An 18,293-nucleotide genomic window follows, 5' to 3' on the forward strand; every position below is an offset into this window, starting at 1 on the left:
TGAGCCACCATGCCGCCCATTTAGCTAGACTGTTGTAAACAATTTATATGGGCTGAATTTAAACAAATAAATTCAGTTTAGTAATGTTCAACTTTATTTGTTTGTTTTAATTCAGCCCAAATAAATTAAGTAAAACCAATGAATAATTTTTTTTCAGGGTACATGGGAATACATGTCGAAATATCATTCAAAATATATTCTCTTATGTTCATCAAGGAAAACACACACACACACACACACACACACACACACACACACACACACACACACACAAAAGTATAGAACAACAAGAGAAAAAGCCCAAATTGTTCTTATTGTGAGGACTGTGCCTTTAACATTATCCCGTTTAACAATAAATAAAGCATATTTTTGTTCTTTCAACCCTTCTATCTTTTCTCCACAGCCTGCCATTGTGTTGTAAATGAACTGCAAACAAAGTTAGTGTGTTTACCCCGGCAGAAAGACGAGTCAATGATCTGTCCGTGATAATCGACAACATGACACAGACGCACTCAATAGAGCTCAACTCCGAAGCACTCCAAACCTTCCCTCAATACATAACAGGAATTACACCACAGCGATATACTCTTATTAGAATTATATTGAACACAGAGAGGAAGCGGTCATCTGAAACCCTCCGCAGTATAGATTACTACTGGAGAAGGAGTCTGTCTGACCTCTGTCTGACCTTGAGCTTGAGGAAATGTGTTCATTTGTTTTGCAGCGCACACTGATCTTTGTCATTACTCTCTACTGCATCTTTTGTGTGTTTTTCTCTTGAAATGGAGAACTGTGAACTGTAGTCTGAGCATTAGAATGATAAAGAGTTGTTGTTTTTTTCTTTGTTTAGAGTGATGCAGTGCTGTGAGAACTGCTTGTAGTCTTTGGGGAAATATTGAAGAGACTTTTGTGAAATATGGCTATAGATATTTCAGTACATTGCATTATCTGTGAAATATAACGCACATTTTAAAGAGGTTATTTTTATTGTGGGTAATGTGATGCAACTTGTACAATGTAATTAATGGCAAAACATATGCACACATTTGGATTTGCATTTCAATTTAATTTACAGTAGGCCTGATGTTTATAATGCTATTTATAGAGTCACTGTCATTACGTGTTACATATGTTTTTCTTTAGTTTTTCTATTCAGAGTACAGTTAAATTTATAGTTAGTTGATAGTTGTGAGGAACTGAAATTGATGTTTGTACAGGTTTCATTTTATTTAGGGATTTGCAATTTTGAAACAATTTAGAAACAATTTTGAAACAGTGTGACTTTTAGTCTTGTGCTTATTCTGGATTAGTTTTCCAGAAATGATGGGTATGTAATTTAATATTTATTATTATAAGAGACATTCTGTCAATTACTTTTATTCCTTTTTTGGTTTTCTTCACACATGAACATAAAATAGGTCCTTAAAAGTTAGTAACTCCACAGTAATTACTGGCGTAATGGTTGATGCGTCGACACATGCACTTTGGTGCTCACGACCCCAATTTGATTCCCGCCTTGGTTCTATGGCGATCCTTCCCCTTTCTCTGCTCCCCAGACTTTCAATACTCTCTACTGTCCAGTCCATTAAAAGTAAAAACCGCAAAAAAATAATTACGAAAAAAAACACTGAAGATGTTTTTGAGTTATTTGATGTACAAAAAATAAATATATGTTTTTACACTTTAAAATAATTATGTGTATATATATATATATATATATATATATATATATATATATATATATATATATATATACATATATAATTTTAATAATAAACAATTAATAAATAAATCATAATTGATTATATAAACATAATATATACGACTTATAATAATAAACAATACATAATAATTCCATTATTATTATTATTGTTGTTAAAATATTTTGAACTTTGAACTTCTTTTTTTATTTAATATAATACTCTAATAATTAAAAGACAATGGCACAAATACTAAAAGTGTCACGATCCTCCAAATCCTCGATTCGGTTACATTTTCGGTTCTAAAGGCACGATTTGATTCGATTTTCGATTATGAATAATTAATTAATTAATTAATTACCAATTAATTATTTGTAGCCTACCGTTTAAACTACCTGACCTGGATGGTCTTTGTTTTACCTATAAACAAATCATACAGTAAATGAATAAAGGCAAGATACACACATAATTACCACCTGTCAATCACTTTTTCTGCGGGACTCGTGAATAGGCAGTGATCTGTGTCGTTATAATGGCGTCGGTAAAAAAGACGCACAACCAACAGGAACCAGCCAACAGTATCTGAGGTGTTCGCTAAAATGACTAAGTACAAGTGAGTGAAAGATTGAAGCAGTCCTCTGACTGCCTGGACCTGCTGTCTCGAGCGCATGGCTGTGTATGCGTCTGTGTCTGTGTGGTCACGGGATTGTTATTTTCCGCGAGCGGATTTGCAACGGGCGCGGGCGGAGGATCGCGATGCCGGTGTTGTCTATCGGACGAACCGTACGTAATACGTACACAGCAGAGCTTGCAAAACTGTGTTTTTTTTGTCGACAACACGAAATATAAAAATGCTTACACACCGGCGACTTCATTGAAAGAGGAGAGGGTTTAAGTTCTGTCGACGGGTCTCCTGCTTCTGCAGTTTAACAAGCACTTCAACAAGCCGTTTTTTTTCCCGCTTGGCAAGCCAAGCTGACGTGACATGGGGGCGTGGCAGCATCGACGATTCTTTTTTTTGATTCGATAATCGAAATTGAGCATAAATTTCGATCGATTTCGATTAAAAATCGAAATCGTGATACCCCTAACAAATACATAAAGAAATAATGTTAAAAAATTACAAATAATTAATAAATTACTTAATTAAATAATTAATAAATAAGTAACTAAATAATACACTGCATATTTTTATATTTCTTGAAAACATCTTATTCATAAATAAATATTATTCCAATCATGTATGTGATCATGTCATTGGTCCATGAACATTTACTGCTTGTTATCAAACTATTTCATAACTGTAACAAGAGGCAATTCAACAGTTGTCATAACAATATTTATCAATATGTGGACCTTTCCCCGATACTATTGAAAATAAAAATGTAAAACAGGAGATAAGTTAGGACCATTGTTATTGTTTACATCCCTCAAACTAGTCTATAACAACTTTTTTTAAACTAATTTTTTAAAATAATTAATTGCTTATTTAAATAAACAGCATCAATATGCATGCCATCATTAACCCGTAAACACGTTCAAGCAGTGTACATGTGTGAAAGAATGTGGGTGCCCTCGCTCCTGCCATGCATCCATATGCATGCGTGTGTGTTTATTTGCGAGAGCTGGAGAGCGTGTGTGTGTGCATATGTGTGTGGGTGAATAGGCACACACTCGAGCTGCAGTGAGAAACGCAGTGTGTAATGCTCAGCTCATTATGTTTCATAGTTCAGTAAATTGTGATGAATAGAGGAGTGTTTCCCTCTCTCAGGACCTGCCACATCGGCTGTGCTGCTGAGAGCCATCTGTGCCATCGGGCACAAGCACATCACATGCCCACAGGAGACCAGCGTCTGCACTTCTACAGCTCTACTGTAGCTACTGTCTTTAACATACGCTGGCAGGAGACAACAAGTGCCAGTGAACGAGCCATGGAAGTGAAGATTATGTAAAACAACATCATTTCAAGCTGTTACTTTATTGTTATTATTATTATCATTAGAATAATACTGTATGGCTGTTCTGATTGTGTATAATATTTCATTTTATAAAACAAACATATAGTGGTGTCATTATCTTTACCTTCAAAAATCTTTAAAACATTTAGATAATTATTGTTAGTAGTAGTAGTAGTAGTAATAATAATAATAATAATAATAATCTATTATTATTGTTGTTGTTATTATTATTATTATTATTATTATTATTACTGTTTTTGTTGTTATTATTATCATTATTAAAATAATATTTCATGTTTTCTCTACCATTTGCTACAATTTTAATAATTATATTATTTTTATTATACTTTTTTTCTGCTTTTATTATTTAAATCATATTGTTTCATTTTGTATAATTTCATCATCATCATCTCTGTCATGATAAAAATAAACATTATTATAAGTACAACTAATGTTAACAAACCTTTTAAAACTTATTAAAAACCTTTTCAAAGTAAACTTTACAAAACAAATTCCTCATCGGCATACTTGCTTTTTTAATAACTACTTTTATTATTTAATTTATGATTTAATAACACTTTATTCTTCACCAAATTAGTTAGTAATTAATATATTATTTGTCTTCACTATTCATTTGGAATATTAAATCCATTAAAACCTTATCATTTTGTAGTTATATTGTCTATAGTAAATTATATACAAATACATTTAGGATTTGTTTATTTATTTTTATTATTTTATTATATAGTTGTTTGCATTACTATTTTAAATAATACATTTTTAAATCCCTAAAATGTTATGTTTTGCTAAAGACATATACTCGTAATGTAGTAACTATTGTCCATATAATGCACACAGTTAATAAATTGTTTTATTAATATTTATTTTCTATAACTACAATGATCATACATAACTCTAATGTAGTATCTATCTATCTATCTATCTATCTATCTATCTATCTATCTATCTATCTATCTATCTATCTATCTATCTATCTATCTATCTATCTATCTATCTATCTATCTATCTATTTATCTGTCTGTCTGTCTGTCTGTCTTTCTGTCCGTCCGTCCGTCCGTCCATCCATCCGTCCATCCATCCATCCATCTATCTATCTATCTATCTTATAGATATAACTATTCCATATATAATTATTCGGGCATGTTTAACACAGCATATGCCCTTTCAGCTACAATCTACTACTGTAAAACACCCATACACTCTCGCATTTACACACACACTCATACACTATGGCCAATTCAGTTCATTCAATTCACTTACACCGCATGTCTTTAGACTGTGTGGCAAACCGCAGTACCCAGAGGAAACCCACAAGAACACAGGGAGAACATGCAAACTCCATATAGAAATGCTAACTGACCCAGCCAGGACTCAAACCAGTGATCTTCTTCAATTGGTGCTACCAACTCAGCCACCGTGTACAGTATATATACAAATACATTATAAATGACATCAAACATAAAATAATTCCCCCACAAAATTCATTTACAAAAGTCATACTCTTTTATTGTGACAAAATGAGTCACTCGGCGTCATACCACCCAACCCTATTATGACCTCTTTAAAAACACATGCATTGCATTGAGCAAAACCGGAATGTACAGATGATGACATTAAACTTCCCCTCACTGTATATTAAACTGTTCCTTATAGACTCATTATAAGCAGATGTCTGTATATTGCTACTTTTGTTTTATTTTATCTGTATTGTTTTTCCTACTGAATTCCTACACAGCTGAATGCAAATCTAATCAAGATGCTATCATCAACTTCTTCGGCAAAGTCTGTGGGCAGAGACTGTGACGGCCTAGCGTCTTCAGAAGAACCAGCAAAAACTGAACCCAGCAATGCCTGCATTCTTCTTAGACAGAAGCTCATTCGTCTAAGAGATCGATCTGAAGCCAAGGCTTCAATGGTTTTCAAGAGCGACCAACTGAACTGAGTAATTCAGATCAACTGACTGATTGCTTTAAGATCTCTGACTCCAGTTGAGTTGCTTTGGGATTCCAGATAGATAAAAACAGACAAGGATTTAAAGTATTTAAAAAATTTATGGAATTTTTAGATTTAAACTAGTTAAGCCTGGGTCACTCTTAAACTACATAATGCAGGGTTTTAGGATTCACGCTGATCAGAAAGATGCAATACAACCTATATAAATACATAACTCCTATACACATAGTAATGGTCACACTTCAACATAAGGTTTTATTTATTAATGGTAGTAATCTATTTACTTATTTACTTTATTAATTACCGCTCAACGTTAACTAACACATAATTAAAATCCTAATTTGTGCATGTTAACATTAGTTAATGCACTAAAAGATGTACAAATACTGTGATAAATGTGTTGTTCATTATTTATCCATGTTATTAACTAACATTAACTAATGGAACCCTATTGTTCCACCACATTTAAGTTCCACCATATAAATACACATATGACTTTTCTTGTTAAAAAAACAAATTCAAATTCAAAATACATATATACTTCAATCATTAAAGGTTTGAAATATTTTGGGAGAAAACTAACCTACATTACATCTACAGAGTCTATAATGGCAACTCTTACTACACATTTAAATAGGCTACATAATAAAAAACAATGATATGAAAAATAAAGAAGCACAAACATAGGACCAATAACATTAAGTTTGTATATTTAATAGCTGGAAACCAATATGTAAGATTATTATTTCTTATCAAGCCAATAACTACATAATTAAAACTAAGCATTTATAAGCCAATTCTGATAGAGCCACCGATTATTGTACATCACCAAACATTCTCCTTATGAGATAATCATGTCTGATTTCATTTTAATCATATTTAACAACTGTGTCACCACCCGAAAAACCAACACAGAAAATAAATGAGCATCGTATAAGCTGTACATGTGCAATTACATGTTCAAATCATCTTTGAAACACATGTGAAAGAGAGATGAAATGTGGCTTTCAAACTCCTTTATGTTTAAATGACCACTTGGCCACTTGTTTTATGCATAAAATGGTTTCATGCGTGTTTCACTTTTCACTTGTTTCACATTAAAATGTTCCAAAGTTCATAGTTTTTACTGACAGGTGCAGGGGTAAAAAAGGTGCAACAAAATGCATTGAATCAATATATTAAATTGTTCTCTAATATCTGCATAGTAGGTCTGTTGCTTAGGTAATCACAATAAAAGTCTACAGAACTTGTTTTATTTGCTCATTTACAACTCTAGAATTTACCCTTATAATAAAAAGCTTGGGTTTGACCTGCTTTGAAAGGGCTGTGAATATCATTGAGCTTTACTTTCAGCTCATGTCTCTAAGACTCATAAAATATGATGAAGAAGTTTACGTTAGAAGTGAGTGAGCTATCTATCCATCTATCCATGAGTTAAGTGTTGTGACCAGAATATAGGCTAAATTATCATTACACCTGACAAAAGAGGCAGAAAGAGTACATCCGGAAAGTAGCGCTTCACTTTTTCCACATTTTTTATGTTACAGCCTTATTCCAAAATGGATTAAAATCATTTATTTCCTCAATTATACACACAATACCCTATAATGACAATGTGAAAAAAAGATTTTTTTTTTTTAAATTGTTGAAAATTTATTAAAAAAAAATGTACATAAGTATTCACAGCCTTTGCCGTGAAGCTGTAAATTGAGATGTTGAGATGCAGCTTAATTGGAGTTAACCTGTGGTAAATTCAGTTAATTGGACATATTTTTTCACATTTTCATTATGGGGTATTGTGTGTAGAATTTTGAGGAAATAAATTAATTTAATTTATTTTGGAATAAAGCTGCAGTCAAACTAGAGTTTGTGTGGGCGAAATTCTGTCGTACGGTGCTGCGAAAACGGGGCTATATTAAAAAAGATTATTAGACACTAAAAAAAGCGAGCGATTGCTCCATGTTTTAAATTTCTGTCCAGAGAGGTTTTTGATCATCGACTGGTCTCACGCAGTCAAGTGACACGATTTTGCAGGTCAGAGTTCATCAAGCTTGAACTTTGCACTGCAGCAAACTGTGAAACTTAATGCATGACCCTGCGTTTCCAATCTGACGCAATCGCGTACGTATGAATGGAAGTCTATGGGGAGAAAAGTCAAGTGTGACAGCAGCTTAAGGCTGTAGCATAAAAAAATTTAGAAAAATTGAAGCACTATGAATACTTTCCTAATGCACTGTATTTAGAGTTGTGTTTTGTGGGTTTATCATATCTGAAAAGACAAGGAGGAATTAAGGGCCTACTCACACTATGCCGTCCGTACTGTGCCCAGGCCTGTTTCCCGGATCGTTTGAGAAGTGTGAGTGCGCTGAATCGGACTCAAGCACGGTTCACTTGGCCGGCCCTGGCCCGGTTGAAAGAGGTGTGCCTAGCGCGGTTCACTTGGGCTTTGGTACGCTTGTGTGTGAGTGCAAAACGCTCCAAAGCCCAAAACTGAAAGCGAGACGTGACTTTTAAGGGACTGTTTCATATGGATTTATTAATCATTCTTATTACTGTTCAGTGAACGCAAACCGCCGTAGTTTATTAAAGACGAGAACTCCTCACAGCACGACAGCTGCACGGCTTCAGCAGACCTCCTCATTCCTGCAGCACGAGAGCTTTATGATTGTTTATGAGCGCCAAAAGTGGCGGATCTGATCGGCGAAATATCTGACTGTGTGTCACCGCATCCCTAAGGACTGTTTGGCGAAATATTTGACTGCATGTCACTGTATAACAAACGACTGAATTGATATAACTAGAGAAATCTCCACTGTGCTGCTGAGTGAGAGAGCGCTTCTCACTGAACAGCCCAGCAGCGATACGGGAGGGGGGACAAGTGTGCTTGGGCCCTGTTTGAGGCAACTGTATCTAGTGTGAGTACGGCCTAATATCCACCTCTCCAAAAATGTTTAATAGTGCATATTAATCACAGTAGCTCTTAATCACAGTAAAAGCTGAGCGATATGACACAGTGCATAAATGTGCAATAAACACTTAGACATTAGACGTTTACATGGGTTTGGTGCTTCATAACAAACATAGACATGTCTGTTGCATCACCCATTTAAATAGACCTCATGCCTCTTTAGAGGGGAACTGAATAAACTTATAATCTATTTTTCTGGAAAATATATAATTGTTGTAATCTCACTAAGAAACATTGTGGCCAATCAGACACAGATGTGGGCCTTTTTCACCAAGATTTTACACTTAAGTGATTTAAATAACAACAAAAAACAACTCAAGCTCATTCTGGAAACGTAGCCCCGCAGACGTTTCTGGAGACCGCGATTTACGTGGCCGGAGGTACGTAAAGGCTGCGTTTGTTTTTTTTCGAGCGAACGCTGCGGGGCGGTGTGGCGCCGAGCCGCCCCTCCTCTTCGCGCTCGCCGGCCGACGGCTCGCCTCCAAGTGGAGGGCTTTCCCGACGCAATCAGTTCGTCCGCCTAGCTCACAGCGTTGCCTCGGCGGAGCGGAGGCCCCGGAGGAGGAGGATGAGCCGGAGCCGGCCGCGGTGGACGACGACCGTGATCGAGTCCGGGGAACGGCGGGTTCCGGAAATCAGGTAAGACGAAAAACGGAATCTGGAAAATAAGGGCAAGAACGCGGCGGGCGTTTTTTTTTTTTTTCGATTCGGCGACTATTCGCGCGAGACGATCCCGAGCCTCTCGCGAATCCGCAAAAACAAAAAAACGCTCGAATACGTACCTCCCGGGACGTAAATCGCGGTCCGGCTACGTTTCCACAATGAGCCCGGGTTGACAAAAAACAATGGTGTGGGTGAGGATTAATTTCCAAGTACTAAACACTTATTTTGCAACTATGTCTAGGTATACCCAGACATTCATTCTATGGCTATTAACAGTGCAAAAGCTCTGGTTTCAAAACACTAGGTACTAACATCACTTCTAAATTAAGTGTGAAACGTTCCTTGATGCGAGTTTAAAAACAATGCTTAGAATGATGATTAGGATTAAACCCAATGTGATAAGCCCTTGAGACTTCACAGTTACCTCATCCTCCAACATGACCCTTAATTGTTCTAATGCCTCCAGCAAACGCGCCACTGAAGAAATCCCTGACACCCCGAGCTCCAGACAGAAAAGGCCCTGCTGTATACTGGGGAAGCCTGGTACAACTAGAGCTGTGTCATGCTTAGTCTCCTTAACACTGGCCCCCCTTAACACACACAGACAAACACACACTAAAACTCCCCTCAGTGCCTGGTACAAGCACACAACAGACCTGGTAACTCACAACAGGCCACCTCTGCAGCTGAACCCACTGCCTCCACATCCACACTACAGCGGGCCAGGCTGGAGGACGATTGCAGATTGCATTAGGAGACATGTTTAATGCAGTTATGCACATTCAAGGAAATGAAGAGGTTGTGTAACAGTTGCATGTCTAAAATTTACACTTACTCGACCTCTAATGCAATTTACAGCAGAAGTGTCTATGGTGCAATTAAAACAGCTCTCCAGAGAAGTACAAAAGCTGGGCTATTATCTGGCAACCCATCTCAAATATACCCTAGAGGAAGAAATGTACCCTACTATAAAGGAGATGTAATCTTCTTGTAATTGGTTTGTTGAAACGCTCACCTCTTAATCTATGCAAAATGAGGCATTACGACAGAGGTGAAAGGGTTCGGTAATGGGATACTAAAGTCTGTCATTATACATAAACTAATCCTTTATTCCATCATAGTTCATTCATTTTCTTTTGGTTTAGTCCTTTATTCATCAGGGGACGCCACAGCGGAATGAACCATCAACTTATCTAGCATTTGTTTTGACACAGCGAATGCTCTTCCAGCTGCAACCCCGTACTGGGAAACATACACTCACACACATACACTATGTCCAATTTAATTTATTCAATTCACCTGTAGTCGATGTCTTTGGACTGTGGGGGAAACCGGAGCACTTGGAGTAAACCCACGCGAACACTGGGAGAACTGACAAACTCCACAAAGAAACAAACCCAGCCGGGACTCAAACCAGCGACCTTCTTGCTGTGAGGCAACAGTGCTAACCACTGATCCACTGTCGCTCATTTCATCATGATGCATTATATAATTCTAAAATAATATATGGACTGGCATCATCAATACACAAACTCCATAAAAGCTCCTCTACAAGGCAGCTGTATTAAATCAATGACATCATCACTCTATTTGGTGCTGCAATCCTGACAGGTCCACATTGTTGCACAAGCATTATTGGAAGTTATACATTGAATGGTCCCTTTGCTCCAGGGTTTATCACTAGGATTATGTCATCCTTCACATAAACCACAACCTGGAAGAATTCTGGATGACACATTCATAACTACAATAACTGTACAAATGATACACTTAAAAAAAAACAAAATGACACTGTGAGCTAATTACCCATGGAAAATGCAGCTGAGCTTGATATTGGAAATGAACTGCTCCCTAAAAGATCATTACGTTACACAGTACACACACAACCAAACTATAAATAAATCCACACACACATAAATCCAAGCACATCCCTGTTTTCAATAAGCATGGCCCGGTATAAGATTCTGATGGTATGATAACCTTTAAAAAAAAACACAGTTTCACGGTATTGTGATTATTGTTCTAAAGTATATTCAAATATCTGAGTAAAAACAATGTCTTTCCCATTTAAACACAATATATTTTACTTCAAGAAACATTTTAAGTATTTTGGAGCAGTAAACATGTCAGGCTAAGTAATTCAAATATATCACTGACTGCTGTCTTTATTAGTTTCAAAAACACAGGTTTTACTTCAATTTAAAACGGCGTCTTTAAATATCTTTTCTGCTGGAGATGCAGTTATCCAAAATAAACATAAATAAAAAAATTGTACACACCTTAAGCTGAGGTTTAGCAGAAAATTTAGCTGGTTTTAAAACCTAGACTTTTCCAAACCACGGTATACCCTGAAAACTTATGGTCCCATGCCTAGTTTGTAATACATCTCTAAACTTTTTTCGACCAAATATCATAATTACTAAATTTGCATACATTATTTAGCAATTAAGGTCCACATTCTGCCATCTGTAAGAAAGATTTAAGTACTATCTTGATGTTTATTAATGAACATTTTTAACTCAGTCAACAAAAGAAATCACATTCCTATCCTTTAATTTACAAGTCATCCAAAAAGAGGTTGTAGATTTAAGGTAATAAGGTTGTGATAAGTATTCAGTTTCTTGCACAGACCAATCATTTCATTCCATAATGGCCTTTTTCCACTGAGTGGTATACGGTACGGTTCAGTGCACTTTTATGGCCATTTCCACTGTCAAAAGATACCTAAAAAAAACAACCGTACCATACCACTTTTTAGGGTACCCTTTCAAAAGGGTTCCTAGCACAACAAAAGGGTACCAAAAGGCGGAGCAAGATGCGCAACTGAATGCTATTGGTTTACAGAGATGAATCACTAGCATGTGGACAAGCAGGAGAATAAAAATAAAGAAACCACCATTTTTAAAAACACAGCCGAGACATTACACATAATAATTTATACATATAATAACGAGCTATGATCAACCTGAGCTTAATCAAACCTTGTCGTCTTGATGAACCACCACAAAGCAGAAGAGCAGAACTACCCTGTGCCACATAGATGTTTATAAGAATGTCTAAGCTAAGCTTTCTCGCTTACACTCGCCGTGTGTCTATATTTGAAATAACAAACTTCTTGAGCTGATGATACTAACAATGTGTGTGTTAATGAAGAGCTTCTGACACCCGATCCTTTCAGAAATGAACAAACACGAGAGAGACACTCTAACAAAGGAGAAGCCCAACAAAACGGAGCAAATTATTGTTTCAACAACCTAAAACGTGAACAAACTACCATGTTTAACTATTATCGTCATCCTTTTGGACTATTATTGAACTCGGAATGATGGAATTACTTTCTAACAGAAGTCACATGTGCTGGTGAAGATTGAAGATACAGATGAGAAGTTATTGTGGGCTATATGTTGCGTGTTGTTTTTGAACCCAAATAAGGACTAAATGTATGCTGTGTGTAGTTTATCTGTAATTGGTAACATATTGAAGACTGTAATTACCAAGGTTTTTAATCTAAAAATCTGTTTTAATCCTCTCCTAAAGAAAGTCAAAAAAGGCCCGACAGTGGTTAAATTAACAGCAGATTTTAATTTAAACCATCCTTTTCAGATAAAGCATGACCTAACAAATGTTTAATAATTTGCATGTAATTGTGTGCATAGTAGGCTACTTGTCTTGCACTGACACTGGCATTTGACATGTCTAACCTGAGTGTTGGTCTAATTTGGTAATGGCAATCAGGTGACTGTTTTTTTGAGTATGTGATGCTAGCATAACCAGAATATAAAACCTAAATCAGATGAATAGTGTAAGCGCAGTCATTGAGGCTGTGTAATAATATAAACACAGATGATGTCAGTCTCTGGGCAATGTGCCTAAAAGTTAATGTCACTATATAAACAGCATGGCTAGTTACGATTTTTCCATCAGTTCGAGGACCACACTACCATAATCAAAATCTAAAGCGAAAGAGAAGCATACAAATATAAACAAGTGTTCCTCCTCCCACAATAATAATAATAATAATAATAATAATAATAATAATAATAATAATAATAATAATAATAATAATTGTTATTATTATTATTATTATTTTAAATAATAATTATTATAATAATCTGATCATTTTTTGATTGCTGAACTTACCATTGGCATTTTTCCCACACGTGAGATGCTGATAGGGCAAAAGGAGGCCGTACAACTCTGAATCATTGCTCAGAGCCTGCTCAAAGGATTCCAGTGTAAATTTGGGGATCCCGTTATCCTTCTCCACCACCGAGCTATTCAACACCCGAGTGAAGACCTCGCGGAAGAGGCTCTCCATGCAGCCGGTCAGGTATATAGCCGCGTGCTCGTGGACGCGCACCGCGACCCTGCTGTCCACCATCCACCTGAAGAACTTCCCCACAGAGAAGACCAAGCCGCATCTCTCCGATTTCCCCCGGCTGAATTTATCCTCGGTGCTCATGTTGTACATGGACAGCGCGCTGAGTGAAGCGGCGATGCAGTTGACCGAGATGGTCCACGATAGAATCATCTTGATGGCACTTTGGACTTCGTATTTGGTGCATTTCCCGTAGCGCAAACTAAGTCGCTGCGCTTCCCGGGCGATCCGGACCAGCGCGCGGCTCACGAGCGCGGAGAGACGCGCGAGCAGGTCCGCGGAAACGGTGCCGAACCGCAACTCTTCCTCCTTGTTGAGCGCGTTCTCCACCTCCCCGAGGCTCCAGGGCACATCCTCAAGCTCGGGAAGTTTAGCACAGTGTCCGGAACACTCCAGGGTCTCGCCGTCTTCAGCCAGGACGGTGTTGACGGTGTCTAGGCTGTTGTGTCGACTGCGCATGGAGTCGGTCAGATTCCAGCAGTGCCCTCCATGCGCATAGGAGATGTGCGCCTCGGAGCAGCACAGAGACAAGCTGGATGACCTGAAGGAGTCCGCGGCTCCACCGTAACCCGAATCCAGCGTCAAATCCTCCAGGGTCCTCACCACGGATTTACCCCTTTTTGCCATAACTGCACTTCATATTGTCCACAAGGCTGAAAAGCGAGGGGAAACGTTCCTCTGCAAACAGGCACCACTACTCGAACGCTGTCTTCTGTCCACTCCACTGTGTTGTTGGAAAGGCGCAGGCGAGTTCTCAAATTGTTGCGTTCACTGTTGAAAATGCGCCCCCAACTTTGAAGGAGCAGCGCTGTTGTTATGACTCACACACGCACTAGTGTGTTTGAAGGCTGAGAGGCATCAGTTGGAGGAGGAGCCACGTACAGTACTGCATCCAGTACGCTGACGGGACTATTGCTGCCTACAGTTGCTTTTGAATTTGCACGGTCCTGCATGATGTTTCTGAGGTCATCTGGAGATCCCCTCTGAAAAGGTTACGGAAACAGTCAGTTGGACACCCACTCTAGCTATATAAAGTACATCTAAACAATATAGATAGATAGATAGATAGATAGATAGATAGATAGATAGATAGATAGATAGATAGATAGATAGATAGATAGATAGATAGATAGATAGATAGATAGATAGATAGATAGATAGATAGATAGATAGATAGATAGATAGATAGATAGATAGATAGATAGATAGATCTTTTACAATTTTACAAATTTGAGTGGATTAAACGTAAAACAATTAAGTTGTGCCAGAAAAGCAATAATTGTGTTGATTCCGCTCAATTTAAATAAGTGGTTTAAACAAGCAGCAAAAATAGTGACAATAGTATCAGTAGAAAAACTATGAGTGTGAATAGATAGATAGATAGATAGATAGATAGATAGATAGATAGATAGATAGATAGATAGATAGATAGATAGATAGATAGATAGATAGATAGATAGATAGATAGATAGATAGATAGATAGATAGATCATCTCTCCAAATAACAATCGTTCATAACATTTTTGTCTCGATCAGAATTCCACCAGGATATGAACTGTAATTGGTCTCGGGAGTGAAAACAGAGCTGTAGATCTAGTGGTCTTAAATGGCCAAAACAAATAGATAGACTTTTTACAACTAGTAGTCAGCATGCATGAAACTGCTCCGATCCAGTGGACCAAGCAGGGCTGCATGTTTGAGGACAAAAAGCAAGGGATCAAATGAACACCTGTCTTCTTCCCTTTTCTCCCTTTCAGATGGGGCTCAGTGTAACAAGATTCCCGCTCATTAATAATGAAGAGTATGCATAATATATCAGTCATCTTGAATGGACGGTTCTTGTGAACTTCACTCCCACAGTCTGTAAAGGTCATATGTTTTTCAGTGTGAGATTAAATGTAAAAGTGACGCATCAAGTGCCTCTTATTTTCTAGCAGCTCTGTCTAACACAGTAGGTATTTGATATATAAAGTAAAAATGTGCACTAAAAGGCTAACTCAAATTTACATCATGACTTACAATAGAAAGCAAAACTGTTCATCCTTTTCCATCTGAAAAATACCTAAGTGTTTATATGTTTCCAACTCAGTTTTAAAGTGATATATTTATATATTTTCCTTCAGCTTAGAGCCTTTGTTCATCAAGGGTCGCAACAGGGGAATGAACCGCCAACTTATCCAGCATATATTATACACAGCAGATGCCCTTCCAGCTGCAACCCAATACTGGGAATTAATAGTTGTTGATAGTGATACTTAATCCAAAAAATAATATTATTCTCACTATTTACTGCCCCTCAAATGGATTCAAACCTTTAAAAGTTTCTTTCATCAGCTAAACACAAAAGAAGATACTCTGAAGATAGTTGAAAACATTTAACCACTGACTTCCATCATAGGATTACCAAATACTATGCATGTTAATGGTTTCCAACATTTTTCAAAGTATCTTCTTTTGTATTTTACAGAAAAATATATACATAAAGGTTTGAAAGGATGACAAAGATCATTTATGACTGAACTATTCCTTCAACAAAGGTTGTATTCTACTCAACACTGACCTCTGTTGACAACATTGTTTAAAAACCCTTAGATTACGATTGATATATACTGTAGAATAAAAGTTGTTTTTGCCTAATTTTCTCCCTGAGGTAAAGGCATCGAACACAAATAGCTTCGGATCTAGATCTAGTAATTAATTTGCACATTATAATCAACCAGTATCATATCAATAAACCATGTGAGACTATACGAGGATATTGTCATGGTAGACTGCCATCTGGTGTTCGACCAAAACAACCGTAATGTCTCATTCACAAACTAATCGACCAGACTGACTAAAAGCCAGACTGAGACATTTGAACAGTCAGTGACATTACAATTTACTCCCATTCACCTAAAAAAGGGTCAATAATTTTAAATGGGATGATATATGAAGCTGGCTGAGACTGTCCAGACTAATCCTCGTGATTAACGACTAAAACAGCCATCCCTTTAAAATCAGCTGTAATGTAGTGCCAGAAAAAGATTGAACTTTAAATGATAAATCACCTCATTTACTTTATTGTATGTTAATGTTCTCTGGATCTAAGGCAAGTGCGAATCTAATCAATAAACTAATTGTGTCCTCGATCAATCTGGTAGTTTCTATTGTGAATGTTAATGTTTTTTTCAATCTGATCACGATGCTGATTTTTAATAAATGAGAAAATGTATTATCTGTAATGCAATATCAATATCTAAAGGTGCTAATACTTCCAGCATGCCACATAAAATTATACAATTTTGACATGGACCATTTCCATTGTTGTTCCCCAGGAAAATGGTGCAGATGGAAACTTGACATGACATATATATATATATATATATATATATATATATATATATATATATATATATATATATATATGTATATGTGATATATATATATATCACAATAGTAGTATATATATATATATATATATATATATATATATATATATATATATATATATATATATATATATATATATATATATATATATATATATATATATATATATATATACATTAGTATATATATATCACATTAGTAGCAGTCTTCAGGCAGAGTGCCTCAGTGCCCTAGCAGTGCCGATATACAGCCATATCACGATGCTATGAGTGTGATGTTGCATTTATCCAACAGTTCAACAACATAATCGTATATATAAAAAAGAAAAGCAAACTCGGACAGTCTCAAAAACCACTTTGTAAAAGGAACTGCTTTCTTCCACCATTCGCATGCAGCTCGTCAGAACAGCAGAAACTTTTGCTCATTATCAAATGTCAATTTAAAACTAGTATTTAAATTATAGCGTAATGTCTGAAGCAATGACAAAACAGGTAATTTTGCTCACATTTCAAGATTATAAGGCTGAACGGCATGAAATGCCATTAATATACAGGGGATTTCACAAAAATTAACCCTGAAAAAGCCAAAGCATAGCAAACTACTAGATTATTATGGTATAAATTTAGCAATACAAAATACAAAAGAGAAAGATCGACTAATCCCATGGTGACACTAGAGCTTGAGCATGCAAACTTCTGTTGTACAGCGCTGCGAAAAGGGGCAGAATTAAACAAGATGAGTAGATGTTAAAAAAAGCTAGCTCCATATTTTACACTTCTGTCCAGAGAGATCATGTTTTGATTTTTAATTGGTCTCATGAAGTCAGAGTCAGGTCAGAGTTTACTAAGCTAAGTTGCGCACAAGCTGTGTATTCAGTTTAATGCATTCGCATGCATACTGTATGAATGGAAGTCTATGGGGTGAAACGTCCAGTGTGACCGCAGCTTTAGAATGTCACTTACCTGTTTTATGATTTGTTCAGCTGTAGTTTAAAATTTATGCTGAGAAACTGTTGAGTTTTTCTCCTTCTATGGGTGTCAAACTCAGTTCCTAGAGGGCCACAGCCCTGCACAGTTTAGTTCAAAACCTGCTTCAATACACTTACCTTGATTAAAAAACTAAACTGGTTAAAAACAAGTCTGCAGGACTCGATTAGTTTGTTCAGGTAAATTCAGATAGGGTTAAAGCTAAAGTGTGCAGCTGTGTGGGCAGAGTAACACACAAAAGTGAAGAGGCTGTATAAGTGCTGATATTGCGGAATATCGCATTTTCTACCAGCC

General features: G+C 36.6%; 1 protein-coding gene across 2 annotated transcripts in view; it reads right to left on the reverse strand.

The window, feature by feature from the left end:
- Positions 1–14,731, reverse strand: part of btbd11b (BTB (POZ) domain containing 11b) — a 148,311-nt gene extending 133,580 nt beyond the window's left edge. The window contains exon 1 of one of the 2 annotated variants that reach the window (XM_021467774.3): positions 13,404–14,464. In XM_021467774.3, the coding sequence (XP_021323449.1) occupies positions 13,404–14,268 (865 nt within the window). In that variant the 5' untranslated portion in view covers positions 14,269–14,464. Of the gene's footprint in view, positions 1–13,403 lie in introns of both variants that reach the window. The other variant, NM_001424048.1, reaches the window with a different exon arrangement.
- Between the last annotated feature and the right edge of the window lie 3,562 nt (positions 14,732–18,293).

Source organism: Danio rerio, chromosome 18 (assembly GCF_049306965.1).
Source record: "Danio rerio strain Tuebingen ecotype United States chromosome 18, GRCz12tu, whole genome shotgun sequence".
Classification (NCBI taxonomy): Eukaryota; Metazoa; Chordata; class Actinopteri; order Cypriniformes; family Danionidae; genus Danio; species Danio rerio.